At 39.4% G+C, this 18394-nt stretch overlaps 1 protein-coding gene and 1 long non-coding RNA gene across 5 annotated transcripts; one reads left to right on the top strand and one right to left on the bottom strand.

Moving 5' to 3' along the window:
* The first annotated feature begins 4 nt into the window (after nucleotides 1-4).
* LOC135328868 (uncharacterized) lies at nucleotides 5-11923 on the top strand. 4 transcript variants are annotated; one of them, XR_010390008.1, is made up of 6 exons: nucleotides 5-140; nucleotides 818-871; nucleotides 7786-8605; nucleotides 9525-9578; nucleotides 9987-10110; nucleotides 11194-11923. It is a non-coding gene; the product is annotated as an uncharacterized LOC135328868 (long non-coding RNA). The 4 variants fall into 4 exon arrangements; XR_010390009.1 differs by lacking the exon at nucleotides 9525-9578; XR_010390007.1 differs by lacking the exons at nucleotides 9525-9578; nucleotides 9987-10110; nucleotides 11194-11923 and having other exon boundaries at nucleotides 7786-9252.
* On the bottom strand, nucleotides 596-8272 carry DUSP19 (dual specificity phosphatase 19). Its single transcript, XM_026110223.2, has 4 exons — nucleotides 8047-8272; nucleotides 7762-7808; nucleotides 6012-6164; nucleotides 596-1821 (listed from the first exon to the last, which is right to left on the bottom strand). The coding sequence occupies exons 1-4, from the start codon at nucleotides 8270-8272 to the stop codon at nucleotides 1600-1602; spliced, it is 648 nt and encodes a 215-aa protein (XP_025966008.1). The 3' UTR covers nucleotides 596-1599.
* Nucleotides 11924-18394: the final 6471 nt, after the last annotated feature.

The raw sequence follows: 18394 nt of genomic DNA, 5'->3' as shown, positions 1-18394 counted from the left end.
ACATCACAAAACGCGGCCCGGCGGCTTCCACCCGATAGGTGGGAGCACTTCCTGCGTCACCGCCGCGCCCCACGCAGCATGCGCATCCCCTGCCTCGCCTTAGCTGCTGGGGTTGGTGCGAAGGCCGGCGCGGAGCCCCGGTAGGAGCGCGAGCATCGTGAGCTCTGACCGTGACACCGGCAACGCGCAGGCCCGTAGTTGCCGTTACACATGTTGGTTCCGCATCGTTTCTAGGGGCCAAGAACTCATGAACTCCTGAGTAAGAACAGGAGATGAAGCAGGAAAGGTTACTCACCGGAGAAAAGGACGGTCAGTCATTTCCGAGGCTCGCAGCACGTTTGGTCTGCCACATCTACAATGGAAATAGAGTGACCACTTCCCCCCTTGAAATGGGGAAACGGTGACCGGAGAATGACAATATGGGGGGTAACCTAAAATATGCATTAATGGTGAACATGAACAATTAATATTGAGAACTAGACAACAGTGTAGTTCAAACACAGCGACACACTGCAATTCAAATTAGTGGTTTGAGAAGGAGAGAATACTGTATCAATACTTGCAACCAAACCTTTCAAATATCTTTAACACAAAATTTATCCAAACACAGTACTCTTTTATTTTATGTTAACGTGTCAAGCAGTTTAGAGCTGGCGTGAAGGCCACAGAAAACACTAACTACATTAACAAAATCTTTTACAGACTATTTTTTTTTAAATGTGTCACCTTAAGATGGTTATTCCAGCCTGAGATCTGGCAGGAGGATAACAAGACAAAAAGCCAAAGTTATTTATCCCATCATATCTGTTCTTTTTAGGTGATGCTGAACGGAGTGAGAGGACAGCAGCGGAGGACTGCATGCAAAGAAAAGGTAGTAAGTCTGAGATATGCTGCTTTAAACATTTTTCATATCTCCCCTGAAACAATCTACCAAAATGAAAACTGATGGTCTGGTTTGGGCACTTCAAAAACATCATATTAGTGCACTTTGAATCATTACTTGATGGGAAACAGTAAAAAGAAATACAGCATTAAAGCATCCTACGCTTTTTTACTTCCATCAAAAGACCATCTGGTTCAATTTCTAAAAATATTTATTGGATGGCTAGCCCATGAAATTCAATAAAATATTCTTTCTTTGCAATATCAATTTAAGACCTAATAGCAAGGTACTTTATTACAGGAACATTTTATTAGCTAGGTTTTACAATCAACTAGAATGGATAAAGATTTGGTTTAGTATTAAAGTAAACAGGGCAACTTTATTATCTCAGTTATAATTTTATGTCCTTTCTCTATTGCTTGCATTGTTTGATGGTTCAGTAAAGCCCATCACTCTTTTCTCTAATTTTGCAAGGAAAGAGAACTTTATCTTTCTTTCATTGCTCTAGGAAGAGCTTGTTCTTGGGCCAAATCATCTCTGAAGTTAGTAGAACACATTTGGCCTCTGAAAAAAGGGGCGGGGCGAACACAATAAAAATGTGTAGAGAATGACTTTAAAATGGACATGTGAAAGGGAAGTGCAAAATGACAGATTAAAGTACATCCAACATCTGTTACTGTATAGTCAAAACAGATTGTTTCACTTCTCCCTTTTGATCAGTTGTGATCATTTATGCTTCCATTTGCCTTTTTATTGTGTTCTTGGTACTTGTGAAGCTGCTCCATGAAGCCAGGATTTGGACAAGCAGCAGGCCTTGCATTTTTCACCAAAGAAAAGGCTCTAGCAAAACTGAGTCCTTCTGAATTCATTAGAAAACCGATGACTATTGCTGCTGCACGAGAGACTCCTGCATTACAATGAACTAGTACGACACCATCCTACAAGAAACAAATAAAACACATTAGTTGAGATACTCATTAAGTAGATAGTAACAAGTATTGGAAACTTAATATGAAAACTATTTACATTTATTAAAAGCTCCTTACTGATTCCAAAACAAAAACATATACACCTACAAGTAACTCCAAACAAAAATAGAGAGCCCCAACTTAAATATTTGTCTAAGCAAAGCCACTTTATAATTACAAAATACTTCAGACCTAACTATGCTAATGCCTTAGAACTAATTACCCGAACCGATTCCTCTGTTCCCTTCCTCAAGATGTTGCAGCATCTCCCTCACATAAAATCCAAATCAAAGACATCTGGGATACTAAGATATTGGGTGCCAATTTAAAAATAGATTTTATTTGCAATACAGAGAGGAACTTGACTATATCTTGTAACCAGATTAAAATCATAGTGATGCAGCAAGCTGTTAGAGGCAGATATTAAAACATCCCATAGTTTCAGTCATGTTTCTTGTGTACTCTGGAGTTCTTCAGTGAAGATTCTGGGTAAGCAGGATCATGCATAGGAACAGAAAAATCAGCAAAGTTATATTGTGACTTGTAACAAATCTCTGCCTCCCATCACACTGCTGATACAACTCTATCAGTTGGTACAACTATGGTCCTTTAGGTAGGGACTAAAGTGCAAAATCCAGTACTACTAACTTCCTTTAAATTCACAGATGTTTCTCCTGGTGGTTAAATTCAGGGTCATCTTGAATTATATATAAAATTAATACTTTTACCCTACTTAAATATTTCCTGAACCACTCTTGAAGCAATTCCATGACACTTTAAAAAGACACTGCAAGTTTTGTTAAAATATAATGGGCATGAGTTAACATTTGCTAAGATCTAGCGTAGGTTAGGTGACATTTGCAATGCCCAGGCTTTGTGAGGCTTTCATGTTTGTATGTCAGACTACGACCTGGCAAAGGCTCAGTACAAACTGTCTGCCAGCATCTCCATACTCCGCATAAAGATACTGAAACACAACACAAAATGTGCTCAGATATTTGAGGCTAACCACATTAATTCTAGATACAGTCAGCTTTGCCTGCCCTTAACATGCACAAATTACTCAGTGTACATTTTACCCATGTACATTTTACCCAGAAGAAAAAAAGATCTTGTAACTGATAGGGTTTCTTTATAGGAACTTTATGATTTATGTTACAGACCTTGGAGTTCCAATCATCTGGTGTATTAATATACACACAGCAGAAAATGGTTCCTGCTCCAAAGATCTTACAGTTTAAACAGTAAGGCAAAGAAGTATGAAATGAAGTATTATCCTTGCTGAAGAAATGCTAAGCTAAGACTAGAAGAATGACTTCCTCAAGTTAACACAACAAGATTATGGCAGAGCTAGGAACTGAATCTAAGCTTCTGAATTCCAGCACAATGAATCACAACTTCACCCTTTCTCACAATGCAAATCACATCCCCTTTGCATTGTCTGCTGGATATTACAATCTTCATTCAGTTTCTCACATTCATAGGGGCATGTTTCCTGATCACACACTGCAACAGAGTAGAAAGCAGACTTATGTATTTTGATGCATTGCAGAAGCGCCACTGGCAAACTATAAATCGGCTGCCTCCTTAGTAAGAATAATATGACATTAAAAATTTACATTTATGTCACTGCTAATGAAGCAATTGCTCAAGCTTATCTACTGTAGATCTGGAATAGTTTTTACTGCTTTAATGGGAGTTATTTTAGACATAACCTACTGTAACTGAGATCAATATCTAGCAACGGCACTGAAAGTTAAAAATCAACACTGAAAGTGATTCATTTTTTTTCTTTGTACAGTTCATACTTTATTTTCCTGTTTCATGTTTCTCTTAAGTTTTCTTTTATGACTGCTCCATTGTACACTGCCAAAAGTCATATAATGGTATCAATGGAATAGAACTGGAAACTACTGAACATGAATGAACAAGGGCAACAACATTAAACCAGTTACCACTGAGCACATTTAGCCTTCCTTGCTAAACCCTGTTGCTTTCTTATACAGAGGAATTTGGCACATAATTCCTATTAATTTTGCATTAGATATGAATACAGAATAAAAGAAATAGATTGCAGATATTAAATTAATCTCTACTTACTAAGAACTCCCTATTCTGATCCTTATAGCCCAACCTTCTCCTACCCAGAAATGGTCTATCGACTTAAAAAAACCTGCAAGATTCAAGAGCAAGTTTTCTTGGAATCTTTCTAGGGGGAAAAGCATAATGTCCTTCCACCAAAAGGAAGTAGTAGCTATATAGGGATTACATAGTCGGCAAAAGACCTCACTGAGGAAAGCGGTAAAAAAGAAGCATAAAGCTTTAGATGAAGAACCAGGGGCTAACATAGTTTCTTTGGGATCCACTTTACTTTGCAGTGGTGCCAGGGATTTTGCTTTAAGCGAAAGAGAGGCAGCAATATGGAGAGATGTTCATGAATGAGCTAAGAGTTCTTTGCAGAACCTGGAAAGACAAGATTTTAGAAACTTTGTGATTAGGTATTAAACAACAACAACAAAAAAAACTATCCCTCATTCCTAGCAATATGATTTGACATGGGTCACCTAACACGTTGTAGTAAATCTGTCTATTTGAAGTCTGGAAGAAGAGGTAAGCTCTGATCAGTATCAGAATTTGTACTGTGGTGTCTACAGACTCGCACGGTTTTAGTTTTAGAAAACTCCATTCTATTATGAGTACCAACTGTCAGTAACTTAAGGAACAGTGCAGGCTTTACTTGCATTCTCTAATATAAGTGCTCTCATACTCCTTCAGTTAACCGTGTTTTAGTAATAATTTCCTATATATCATGCTTTCTCTCATCAGTGATCCTCCTTCTCTCCCCACCTTAGGAAATGAAACTCTCTCTTTGTAACTACTTACATAAAAATGCACTACAACTTCATTATACAACTTATTGTAAGCTTTTTTAAACTCTGTCTTGACAAAGCAAATAGGATTCAGAACCATCCAGCCATCCCACTTTCCACACACTAGTATCACATGCTTCATGAACTGCTCCTTGAGAACATCTGTTCTATCAATTATCTGATCTTTTGTCCAACTGTTCCATTGCAAAGCCACTAATATTTCTGTAAAAGTTGTCAGGAGAACTTCTTTGCTTACGAAATAGTAACTGGAACACAAACACCAGAGGCAGAGCAGCAACACTGTTGCAGTTATGAATGGCAAGTCTCACTTAGAAATGAAGTGGAAACTGTAACTAGAAACCTTAAAAAGGTCATTCAGCGAGGATGTGTATCACATAGCTTGTAAATGATACATGAGAGAAGGAAAGAACACTGTGTGACACAAAGAAAGCTGGGACAAGATTATCTTCTTTTATCCCAAACTATGTAAATAATGAATATGGTGGATATGGTGGAATAATGCCCAATAAGGTTTGTGTGTCAAGTCATAGGGTTTACACCAAAGCAAAGGTTGTTATGAAAATACAGTAAGTCTGAATTTTACAAATAGGAGTCAGAGGTGATCTTGGTCATATACAGGGCTGCCAATCAACCCCAAAAGCAGTCCCTTCATCCCATTTCCTATGTCACATCTTTTTCAGGACTTTATTATCAGTTAAAATCACTGGTTGGCTCCAAGACTACAAAGAGTTCTCTGATAGTCTTTGTACATAACTGTATGTGGTTTCATAGTTGAATGTTTTGCATCTTCAGTGGATGGTCAAGGAAAAGCACAAGGATGGTGGACAGCAGCTGACAAACTGCACAGATATGTATAGGCCTTATTCATCTTCCTGTTATGTTTTCTTCTAATTCAAAATAACCTCTCTGATGGATGTTTAAAAAGCAAAAAGTTTTTCCTTTTCCCACTGTCAGATATGGTAACTTAAACTTAGATGGGATTTCTTTATCTAAAGGCACAAACCGCTCCAGCTTTGTTGAAACATGTCTCTATAATATGCAAGTCAGTCATTCTTAAAAAAGTAATACTGATAGGAAATGGGGATTAACAGCAGGGTCATGTTTCTAGGAATGCTTAGAAATCGCTTGAATTCTCTACTTAAAATGAAAAAAGCAATGACAAAAGGTACTAATCTGGTACCATACTTTCTTTTTTGTTTTAGATTTTAAATAGGGTAATGAATAGTCTAAGCAGAATAACTAGTAGCATTAATTATTCATATACTGTACCTGGATCTTGGCTTTCTCAATAAAGTCAAAACATTCTGGGAAGTAGGAGGTGATATCAGTTTCTGGGAGATCCAGAATAGAAATGCTCTTGTATATAAAGTCATTGAGGAAGGCATTTTGAACTCCGTATGCTACATTTAGAACATGAGTAACCTAAGTCCAAAAAAAAAAAAAAAAAAAGAATTCTGAAGACTGCAAGCAAATGAGCAGTTACAAAGGTAGATTATTCATTAGACATACCTAGATTGTAACTCGCACAACTCGCACCATTCAGTTTTATATACGTATTGTGTCTACGGTGTGTTTTCTTCCAAGCAAAGTTTTGCTGAGTGTTAAAATATATTGTACTGTATTTCATTTTTCTTCTTTTCTTCTTTTTTACTAAAACAAACTGGCAATTATCATTAGGGCAATGAAGGTATTTCAAGTAGGTAACTTCACATCTGCTGAAGCTACTTTGAGTCATACCTGTAATTTATTTAATGTCTGATCACCAGGCAGGTACTCAAAATCCATTTCAGTTTACAAGTAGGAATCATTTAATTCATCACTGCAGTTTAAACAACTCTGGATGGAACACAACTTCCATTTTACAGTACAAAGACACACTACCCAACAGAAAAAGAATAATAAGTATTAATTTGTCAGATATAGTGAGAAACTGATTAGCAACACTGATTTTGACAGAGAGCTAAAGTATTGCAGAGAAGTGCCAAGAAATTTAAAGTGAACATAAATACCACAGCATTCAGGGATGAATGCTAATGCCCCAAAATTAAGTGTGACACAGAGATCTGCTGTCTGAGGATACTCACTGGCACCAACCTAGTCAGACAACCTGGTCAATGAGCTTTAAACTCCTGCTACAAATCATGTGATTGAAGAGTTCTTTTATTTCCCCCTCTCATCACAAATGAGAGGAAATGAAATGATCTGTACTCACCCAAACATGCAGACTGAAGTAAGGATTTTAAACAGAAAAGAGAGCTGTCAGTGTACACATGGAAAATAAAAGAGAAACCAATGGGAATGATAGTATAGATCACCCCATAATCCCCCAATTTTAAACCCTGCCCTAACCCATCACAATAATGTTCCTTTTCCTGACTTACCAGTAACGTTTATTGGAGCACCAGAATTTCAGAGTAAACTATACTGGTACTTGGCAGAAAAGAGCAAATCTGGCTTCTTGCCATCTTTGCTCTGTTCAAGGTATGGTGAAGTCATGGATTATTTTAATTTACATCGAAGTGACTTTTAGATGGCAACGGATGCCAGGTCAGTGCACGCCCTGTCCTGCAGAAGCACAATGGTCTGAAGGCCATATCACCTCATTACCCTAACAGAGAAGAGTAAAAAGATGGATGTTCAGGACAGAGTTAGAGTTATTGCTTTGTTTTTCTCCTTTTAACATTTCCCATAAAAGCAAGTAGGTTTGATTCTGCTTAACATCTGAAACTTAAGAAGAACACATATGGCAATGCCAGAATCTACTCTATAAATAGCGCTAAGCAATTATGAGTCTTGCAGCAAAGTATTTCAGCTTCTTGTGAAACTCACATGCATCAATCCATCTGTGAATGGAGCTGCTGCAAGCTGTATTGGTAGCAGCCTTTTTAAAGTATAAATGTAGTATTATTATTGTCCTTAAAGTAACCTGAGAATATATATTTTTAAGACTTTTCCAATTAAAAAAAAATACACGAACAAGCACTATGTGAGATACGTTTTTATCACCACATAGTGTTACCTTATACTTCTTCATTGTCTCCAGATCATGAGCAGCATCCTGTGACCCTGGAAAGAGATCGAGCTTGTTATCACATGAATTATCGCTTCGCATCATGTACTATCACGCTGTCAGGAAGTCCACAACAGCCAGTAATAGTTCTGAAAGTTTCGAGACCCTTTTCCCTGGAGCCCATTGATTATAACGAGTGAATATTTACTGTCGACGATTAACGGTAACTGCACAGCCAGAGGCGAGGCACAGATCTTGCTGCGGGCCTCGCCAGCGGCCCCGCGCCCCACTCACCCAGCAGCAGCCAGGGCCGGACGACGCCGACCTGCAGGTCGGAGCTGAGGTCCGGCACGTAGCCGCAGCCGCCGCCATCGCCGGGCCCCGTCTCCTCCACCACCTGCACGCAGGCACCGCGCCACGTCTCGATGATCCTCTTCCCTGTCAGCGTCGTCACCCTGGTGCACTGCTTCCGCAGGTTCGCCCTGGAGAAGCTTCGGATCTCCTCCCCGAGCGAGTGCATGGCACCGGCAGCAGCCGCACCGCCCCGGCCCCGGCCCCGGCCCCGACCCCAACGGCAGCGGCGGCGGCGGCGCGCGCCGCCCCTCGCTTTCCTCAGCCCGCTGCGCCCGGCGATTGGCCGAGCGCGCGCCGCCTCCCATTGGCTGCGGGACCCTCGGGGGCGCGCGGCCCTGACACCTCCCCGCGGCGTCGCTGAGGGGGCGGTAACGGCCTCCTGGCTGGACCGGGCGGGGCGGGGAGGGACGGGGCTGCCCGCGCCGCGGCCGTCGTCGTCGTGAGCCGCGGGACGGCGGGAGCGGGCCAGCCGCTCGGACGTGCCTGTGGGATTGTCATTGTGAGTGTCCGCACGGAAGCGTGGGGCGAATACTACAAACGAGTAAATGGAAAATATTAGAAAGTAAAATCACTTTTCTCCCGGCTTATTGGGCCGGCGCAGGAGTAACCAAAACCTGGTCAGAATCAGCCTCTGAGTTTACCAAAGAAACAAAATAAAGGCAAGGTAGGGAGGGTAACGCTGTCCTTTCCCTTCGGTTTGTTCCCAAGACGCCCATATAGTTCAGGTATTCTGTATAGACCATAGAGTACTATTTGTAGTGTTATCCCTGTAACAAAAAGGAATGTTCCACGTGAGATCTTTGTTTATTATAAAGGTAAATGGGAATATTGTTAACTTAAACTGTACCAGAAATACATTTCAGTTAAAAGAAAAAAAAATCTCCATATCGATTCCTAGAGTAAAAATGCATTTCTACAGTGCTTCCCCTCTGACGCTAAAATATCCTTAAAACCTGAGCTGAGAGGATGCAGTGACTGAAAAGTCTGCCGTTACAGTAGCACTGCTCTGGAATATGCCTTCTAACTGATTTCTGCCCCATATGAGGCATATTGTTGTTTGAGTGTTTGCAAGACTAAGCTGTGATAGACCCTGTGTAAGACCCCGGTGATTAAATGTTAAAAATACAAATAAATTTTCTTCCTTGACCTCTGAAGAAGAGTCTCTATTATGTGTGGACACAGAAAAGCTGCTGATTCCGAAGTAGTTGATTTACCTGCCAGGAATTTTTATCATTGCTATAACTACCTTAAACAGCAGGGGTCACTGCTAGACATAAAATCTGTGCTATTGTTATCAATCTGAATATTCTGCAGATGTTTATATAAATAATCAGTATACTATCATTTAATCAGTATGTCTGTATCGTGAGCACTAGATCTGGCTTGACTATTCACAAACACCATTTTTTGTCATGCAGGCTGCTGTCAAGTTGTTCATACTTTCCTTTACAAGATAGAAGTGAAGATGATTGGTGAGATTAGAGTTTAAAATTGGGATCTTGGTTCACACATGAACACTTTTCTCTTGCATGCTTTGCTGAATATAGAAGACTCCTCAAAAGATACAGCAGGAGCTGTACACTGTCTCTGCTTCATTGGTAGAATGCATTTATGGTATTGCCAAACCTTTAGTTTATGAATAAGCTATCTGCCAGTGCATATGCTGCAGAGCTTTAAGTATTCTTTAAGCTCATGGTCCTCTTATTTTGTCTGTGTCAAGAAATTCAGCAGAGTATGTTCTAGCAGATGTGGTATAAACTAAGAAACATATAATATAGGCATGAATTGCCAAAGAAAACAGCTTGTACACATTTAGAAAATCCACATGACAAAATGTCATCTCTCTCTGTTGTTTTCTTCTCCTTCCACTACTCATTTAGGCCCAGGTTATATTGCCCTTACTCATCGATGTGAAAGAGCCAGTTTCTGTCAAAGAAATGATAATCACACATTCCACATAGCTGACTTTGAGAAGCCAGCCTCACATTCTGAAGAATGAGGATGGTAGGTGGTTGAACTTCATTATAAAATGCACTAAAAATTGAGAGTCGAGTGCTTATGTCAGTAACTTAACTGAAGAGGAGAATCAAACCCTGATTAATATGCTAATAACATTACATTTCAAACTGAAATAACCAGATGACTTTGAGGACTGGAGTAAAAGAAATGGGGAGAAATTCAAAATATTGTTAGTTAATATCTAACTAACAACACAGGCCTCTGCTGAAATCTGGACGTTTCTTAGCTGCAAATAACTGAGAAGGAGAAGAACGTGTGTGCACCAGTTGGTCACAGAATGACTGTGAATCATGAATGTAACGTGGTGATGAGAAAGGCAAACGTGACCGTAGGATGTGTCAGGAGGCATTTAAAGTAGAGGGAAATAATAATAATGCTATTGTATAAGGGTCTAATAAGCCTTTTTTGAAATGCATTGTATCTGGGGCTGAACTTATTTAAGAAAGATGCTCTCATATTGAGAGAAGTGCAAAGAACAGCTTAAAGCTTAAACTGCTGTATCTTCGTTAGACATTCAGCAAAGCACTCAGTAGTACTTGGTCTCAGTGTGGAGGACTGACTCACTTTCATGCAGTTTGTATCCTGGACCACTGGGACAGGCAGCTCATGCCCATACTGCACTTCAGCAGGAGTAGCCCCCTCCCCCCGCAGAGTATCTATTCCACCACCATTTGTGCTGCCACACACACAAGCACTTCTAGCAATGACTTATCTGCCTCCTACGCTCCGGAATGGTATGCCCACACAGTGCGAAGGCCCACACCTGATGCAGATTCTCAGTCTCAAACTTTGCAAAGCTATAAAGATACAATGACTACTTCTGCTGCCATTATTGTTGCTGGAAAAGCTGGCAGCATGGAGTCACGAGCTCAGGATCATTCCCACCCCAAGCAAGGTGGCACATGGGAAGGTGGCTAGAGCATGACGTGCTAAAAAAAAAAAATTCCCTTCAGAGACATTGGCTTTGGCACATATCTATACCCCAACACTGTTTCCCCCATAGAGAGAAGTTTTGTCTGAGGGAGTCAACCTTTCGTTTGTTCTCACCCATTTGTTTTCATCCTTCAGACTAGTCGCCATGGAAAGAATATTCTGGAAGAAAACCGGAATCCCAGCAAAGTGTGAGGTCTGCAGAGGAAGACCTAGCCTCTTCTCCAGCCCACCTGTGTCCCATATCCTGAATGAAGGTGTGGATGTGCACCCTCTTGTATCCTGGTATCCAGTAACATATCTGGAAAATCTGAATTAAGTGGATTGATGACTAGGAAGTGAACAGTATGTGAACTTAAAAAGCTACCAAAGTGTAGACAAAAGACTGAAAGGACATTGCGTGGGGAAGAATGAATTTGTAGCAAAGCCTCTTCTCTAGCAGGATATAGTGAGGAATGAAAAGCATGCAAGGATTGTCAGTTTTGTGTGCTGAGATCACTGCGTCACCGAGGTAAGCCATATGGGCATAAGAAACTGTAATTTTGCCAGTTATTGTGGTTGTTTCTAGGATCACAGGGAGAAAAGACAAAGGCAGAGGCAGATTAGTAAGTACGCATCACTTTAAAAGTTTGCCATAGTAGTCTGTCCAAATAGGGAAAGTGGGGGGAAGCAGGACCATGTCAAAGGCTATGTACAGGCAGCCCTGAAAACTGTGAGTTACCAGGGCATTTCCTTCACGCACCTGTTGCTGCAGTTACGCATACTGTAATCTGGTTGTCAGTGAGCCCAGCTTCAATGTAAGCTGTTACTTTGTTTCTGTGGTTTTGGTCTGTACCAGTTTGTAACACCTTAGAAGCACTAAACCCCACTGGCTAAACAATCTGTGGTTACTCTTGTCTGGGAATGGGATGAGGCTGGAAGTGGTGGGAGTCTTCTTGAAATTTCTTTGTGCTTTGATTCTGCATATCTGTGGTGCCTATTTACTGCTGCAGAAGGTTTCCTGTTGTAGCAGGTAAGTATATCCTGAGTACACATACATGTTCCCTCTTCCAATACTCCTTCCAATGACTTCCAATACCAATCAAAACATCCATTTAAACTGTGCTCCTGACATACACTGTATCATTCTTGATCAGCTGTATCTACCTAGTGTTTCTTCAAATTAGAGCTGGGGGTGGGTGTTCTAGCCCAGAAAGAGAGCCACTTCTTCAAGTTTTTGAGGAAGTTTGTAGCCTCAGAGGCTGAGCCAGTGATCTGACTCTGGCAATGATGTATGAAAGCCCGGTGCACATTGCAGAAGATTGTAAACAATCAAATGCCCAGGGGTTGCTCCTAAGAACATTGGTAAGTCTGTGAACCTACTCCAAACACTAGCTTCTATCCCCAGCCTCAAGATAGGCAGCCTTCTTTTTATTATTATTTTTGTTTTGTTTATTTCAAGCATCACTGTTTGCTGGTACTTAAAAAGTTATCCTGACCCAGTGCCACAGATGAGTGATGTTTCTACTGGGGTATCTCCTCATATTGCTGCAGGGAAAATCCCCTAGAAGCAAAGCCGTGCATATAGGCATGTCCCTATGAACACTTATCAGAGCATTTCTCTCTGCACTCACCACACCTTGTGAGCAATCCATGCAAATGAGTGAGCTGATTCACTGATCAAAAGATACGTATTTTTATAGTGTGTCACTGACAGTGGTGAATATGAGCACTGGAGAATAGAACAGATTGCAAAGCCAAAGTGTTTGATAGCCACCATAAGGAGTATCCTTAAGGACTTGGTGTGAGGAAGATCTGGCACAACTCATGTCTGTATTACAAAAGTAGAATCTGTAGCACACCATGGACTCCCCTCCCATTTGCACTCAGGTTTTTCCTCTCCAGAAGCTCTCTGACCTGCTCCAGTGCAGAGTCATGTGTGAGCTAAAATAAATAGATAATGTGCATATGTAGTGTGAATGAACCTTGGTGTAAAACAGGGTGGGCCATTTCAATAGTAGAGACACAGCTAAAATTAATCAGGGAAAGGGTCAGTCTATTAAGAAACTAGAAAAATATGACTTATTTCAGCAAAAATATCTGCACACACATGACACCTTCCACTCAGGCTAGCTGCTCTGCAGAGGAGTAATGGTTAAATATTGAGTTAGCATGGACCACCAGTCACCAAGGCAATTATTCTCCACCATTTGTGTGTTATTTCATTCTAAGAATACTTTCACTTCAGAAAAACTGACTGTCTGAAAAAGTCTGTAAAGAACCTGTGGAGTTCAAGACCTCCACAGAGAAAGGAAAAGATCTGAGCTTTTCAAAAGAAATGATGTAATGCAGGTGAACTTTTGTAATGTTCCCAAGGTTTCCAAGTTCTTTGAAACTCAAAGCATAGTTTTCTTTCTCCAGATGAGTTTAAAAAGAAAAAAAGAAAGCTAAAAGTTAGAATTATGATTTTTCAGAAAGTGAACATTATGACTGCTCACAATTTTATTTTTTTTACCAGACCACTCAAAAGAGCAACTCCCATCCTGCACTTCAGCTCCTAGCAGCCCATTTCTGCATAAGAGCAATTAATATTTCTCCCAAATTTTGTTTCTGTACAGCTTTATTTCAATGGTCACTTAAAGACATGTGAGCTACTTTAGAATGGAAGTCCCCAAAGGTTTCTCTTGCAACAAGAGCCAAGCCTACAGACTGGAAAGTTAAAGTTTCAGAGGGTAAAATCAGTTTATTTCAGAATTCTTGTGACATCTTATGTGTAGCTTTTATCTACATGTAGCTTCCACAGACAAAATATTAAGATTATGATTTACACAAGGATGCTTAGCTAGTTTTTCCAGCTACACAGAGTTCAGGAAGGAAACCATTACAGCTTCTTGTGGTTTTTGATGTCAGAAGCATAAACTGAATTCAGTAGAACTATTTCACAGATTAGCTTAGTCAGATATGGAATTGGGAGCTCCTCTTACTGTTTACCATTAAAAGAAGGCTTCTATAAATAGGGGCTAATGTGAAGTGGAAAATGTATGAGTATAGTATCTCCCTTTCTTTTAAAAACTAGGGAATATGGTTTCTCAGTGTACCCTATCTTCTTGCCTTAACATATTATTAATACAGCATTATGCTGCATGCTGGTGTGTGGGAAGTCATTCCCTGCAGGCAGGGAAGGAAAAAGAAATGATCTGCCTTAGCCCATTCCATATCTATTGCTTGATCCAGGCAGCTCAGATCTGCCAAGTAACTTCTGGCCACTAAGAAGGAAAAGACTAATTTTCTGCTTTCCCACTCAGAATACAAATATACTCAGGCAGGAACAGACCTACATTATTCCTCCAAATTCCTACATAAAAGACACTGTTAACCTAAGGGAGCCTTTGCCACAGGATCCTAGGAGTTTGCATGGGCTCAGAAAATGATGGACACATTTGTAGAGGAGTAGTTCAACAGCTGTTAAATACAAAGACAGTATCAGTGGATCACAAAGTCCCTGAGCCACAAACTGTTGGAGTCTGAGAGTATAATCTTCAGAAGCACTGCTATGTGGTTAGTCTGTTCTTACCCTCTTCTTTAGGAATCCATTCTTTGGCCACTGATTTCAGACAGGGTACTGAGCTGATGGACTTTTCATCTGACCAAGTTCTTATATTCTATTTTCTTTCTGGTCAACTGAATAATAAAAATTAATATACTTAGCCTTATAAAGCTTAAAAATTTCATAAGATGACTTAATATTTCAAATACATAAACTCCCTCACCTCAAAGCTCTATCTGTGAACTGTAACAGAATACAAATTGCAGATGACAGAGTAAAGCCTTACTAGTCAGTAGTATTGCTGGGATAAAAACTACTATCATAACTAACTTTGTAATGTGATATTGCATGTATCAGCAAAGAAAGTGACACTGCTATGATTTATTTTTTGCTATGAGGACTGAGATCGAGATATCTATCAAGATATTTTGGGCATGATTGAAAGTATTTGAAAAGCAAGGTTTCAATAAAGAGACGGGAACTGATAACTCTTAAAGGAAAGACATTTCCAGAAAAGGACATGACAGCCTGAAACATACGCACACCTGCGTGTGCGCAGACACACACACACGCAGAAAAAACTCATGACTTTTGGTATATTGCACAGTTGGAGAATGACCCAGATGGACCTAAACTGTCTCTTTCAGTGCATTTAATATTTTTCTTTCATTCTTCAATAGACAGGCAGACTGAAAGGTAAGTTTTTTGACTACCTCTTCCTTCTGAGTATTTCAGTAGAGTGGAAGTACAGAATCGTTTTGCTTCAACTCAAACATCGGTGCCAACTTTAAAAAGTCACAATTAAATAAGATAAAATATCGAGGAGCTTCCATTCTGTTTGGTCATTAGAAGAAGAAAAGAAAATCTGTATTTGAGTTATATTTATATGCAGTTCATTTTTACTTGCAGAATGTAAATGATGCTTAAGATGATGTAGCGGTGTTTTCTGATTTACTTTAGAAAAATATATATAATTAGTTTAGACTTAAACTAATGGTAGAAAGTTACAAATGTAGATGTCAATATGGATACCTTTGAGGGAGGTAATGTATTATTTTGATAACATCTTAATTAGGAAGATTTCTTATGTTTAAGACTGATTATCTTGTCAAAATCAGTAATGACTAGTTTTTCCCTTTTCTCCCTTTCCCCACCTCTTTTAACCGTGTTTTCAGAATCACCAGAAGCCTCTTGAATAACTCTGTTCTTGAATGTGAAAGATTTGCATTCAAGTCTGATTGGAATGAAAAATGTCCTACCGAAAAGGTTGTTTAATATTTTGAGTACAGTCATTGACTTATTATGAGTAGTATTGAGAGTTCTTGGGTTTGGCTTAATTTAGAAACTTCACAATATTTCATAAAGTAGATTCACTATTTTCTGTCCAATCGTAAACAATGAGCTTCATTAATTCAAGCAGATGAAATCTTTGATGATATTTTGCTAACAGCATGCCCTATTACCAGAATGTAATTCAGCAAGTTGAACTTTTCAGGTTCAAGAGATTCTTTAGACATTTGGGTTTTTTGAGCAGTACAAGGTAGAACAGTTTCATTATCAAAGACACAAAATATTATATATACCTTCCAGTGTTTTTTGCAAGAGAGTTACACCTGTAAGCCAAATATCTTTTCAAATATGTTAAAAGATATTCAGGGGTACTTCTGTAAAAAATGAACTTGAAAGTATTATTGCTAAAGAGGAAATATATCGGAAAAGCTCTAAATGCAGTCAAACAATTCCATCTAAAGAGATTCAAGAGCAATAATTGGTATAAATCTCAGAATTAATGATTTTATTGCCTTTTAGATGTCCTTAAAACTGTGTTTGTATTATTTCACAGTCACTCTATGAATATTATCTAAATTGAAGAAAAATTGAAAATACACAAAAAAACTAGTTCTTCAATTAATCTATACAAGCAGATTCTTTGATATCTATTCCTCTACTTCAGTGAAGGCAATCATACAATGTTCCCATAGAGAGTAAAGCATTAGGAAATAAGCATCTTTTAAGTGCTCTAGGCTCCCTGTAGTAAAATTACAATACCTGATGCCCCAGTAGCAATATTTTCTGCATTTTATTTCAGAAAGAAACTCAACAAAAGTTGAGTTTAGCAGGATGTTTCAGCAGCAAATATTAAGGTACAGATTCATCCCATCAATTTTTGGAGTGATATAAATTTGAAGTGATGACCATATATAATCTTTATTGTAACAATTTTAATAAATGCTGGACTTTAGTTCTGAGGAACAATTGTTTGAAGTATGAGGTGCTCCTTAGCATTCACAGCCTTATTCTTACCCTTTTCCACACATACGGATTCACGTTGTGTCCCGGGGATAGATTTTTGTCATGTCTATCACAGTATTGTTTCAACTTCTCTTTTAAGTTATATATATATTTTTGTGCTGTGTTAAACAACTCTCATGTATTCCATACCCTCAAGTGATTCATATTTCTTTGCCAAATGCAGAACACATTATGGCTGGAGATGTGGAGATTAACTGTAATAATTTTTTAAAGTTGTTTCCCAGTTTGATCATAGTGCATAGGTGTGACATTTTGACTGATTCTTGTGTCATCCTTCTCCACTAGCTTGCTTTTCTCCACACATATTTGTTTCATCTATAAAAATCTACAGCTGGGCTGTTCTGTTCTATGTAAACCTCAGACTTCAGGGAACACTTGATTTTTGCCATAGTCAATATTTGAGATCCCCACCAGTTGGTAAACATATGATCCCTGGCAACACTGAAGGATAATCTCTTATTCTTCGGCCATTTCTTTTCTGGAATGAAAATTCTATTTTCCTCTTCTAAGTGTAGGGTAAGTTTAATGTTGAGGGCTTCTTACTTCGTCTTTGCTGGACAGGCCTTAAAAGCTATTGTATTTAAACAGGTACTTGCTATTCCCTGGCATTCTCATGAGTGGAAAAAAAAAACCCCAAAACAAACAAATGTGTAATAGGTGATTTTCATACAGTTGTAACTGTAGCTACACATTAGTCCCTGCTGCAACCCCATCTATTTATCCCCATTACAGACAGAAGAACTGTAGCAGATGCTAAAGAAAATAGGTCAGAGCATATTAGCTTGTATGTGCCCGTTTCAGAAAAGGCTCTCTAGGAAGATCAAGTGGCCCCACAATTTCTGTGTGTGCAGGACCACCTTAATGGGTCCTGTTTGACAAGTTGTCATCCCTATTCCAGCAGCAATGCACTACTTTCTGACCACAGCCAATTCCAAAGGGGACAGAGACCATCCTTTGCAGAATGATTATTCCTGACTTATTCTAGCTAGTGGACAGCCAGCACAGGCTGGGTAAGTCATCTTTATGATTAAGATTTGCAAGCCCATTAGGCACTGTCTCCATTTAGTGGCTTCAGAAATAGCTTATTGCGGGTTCCTCTTGAAATCACAGCCTGTAAGGAAACTAGAAATAAAATGCCCCTTGCTAATCTAGATGGAGTCCTAATCCAGTGCCCTTTCTGATTTCAGGATTTACCAAAATGTTTTTGAACCTGGTGATGCTACCTCTACCTAGGAATGTAACTTAAGGTCTACACCCACATCAGATCAAGACCTTGATTTAGTCTGGTGACTCATCCTGACAGCCCTCATAAGCTTTGTTTGACAGCCAAAGAGAAAACTCTTTTGTCTGTTTGCTGAATGGTTTCTGCAAGAACCAACTGTAGTCCTAAAATGATCTCATTGAATCTAATCTAGCATCTCGATCCCATCTCAGTTCTAAAAGTAACCAGTGTTCCATGCTGTAACAAGCCAAATCCTAGCTCATCAGCACTTTCTAAGC

Source organism: Dromaius novaehollandiae, chromosome 7 (genome assembly GCF_036370855.1).
Source record: "Dromaius novaehollandiae isolate bDroNov1 chromosome 7, bDroNov1.hap1, whole genome shotgun sequence".
Classification (NCBI taxonomy): domain Eukaryota; kingdom Metazoa; phylum Chordata; class Aves; order Casuariiformes; family Dromaiidae; genus Dromaius; species Dromaius novaehollandiae.
The sequence above is the reverse complement of the archived record's forward strand: the minus strand, read 5'-3'. Positions and strand labels throughout refer to the sequence as shown.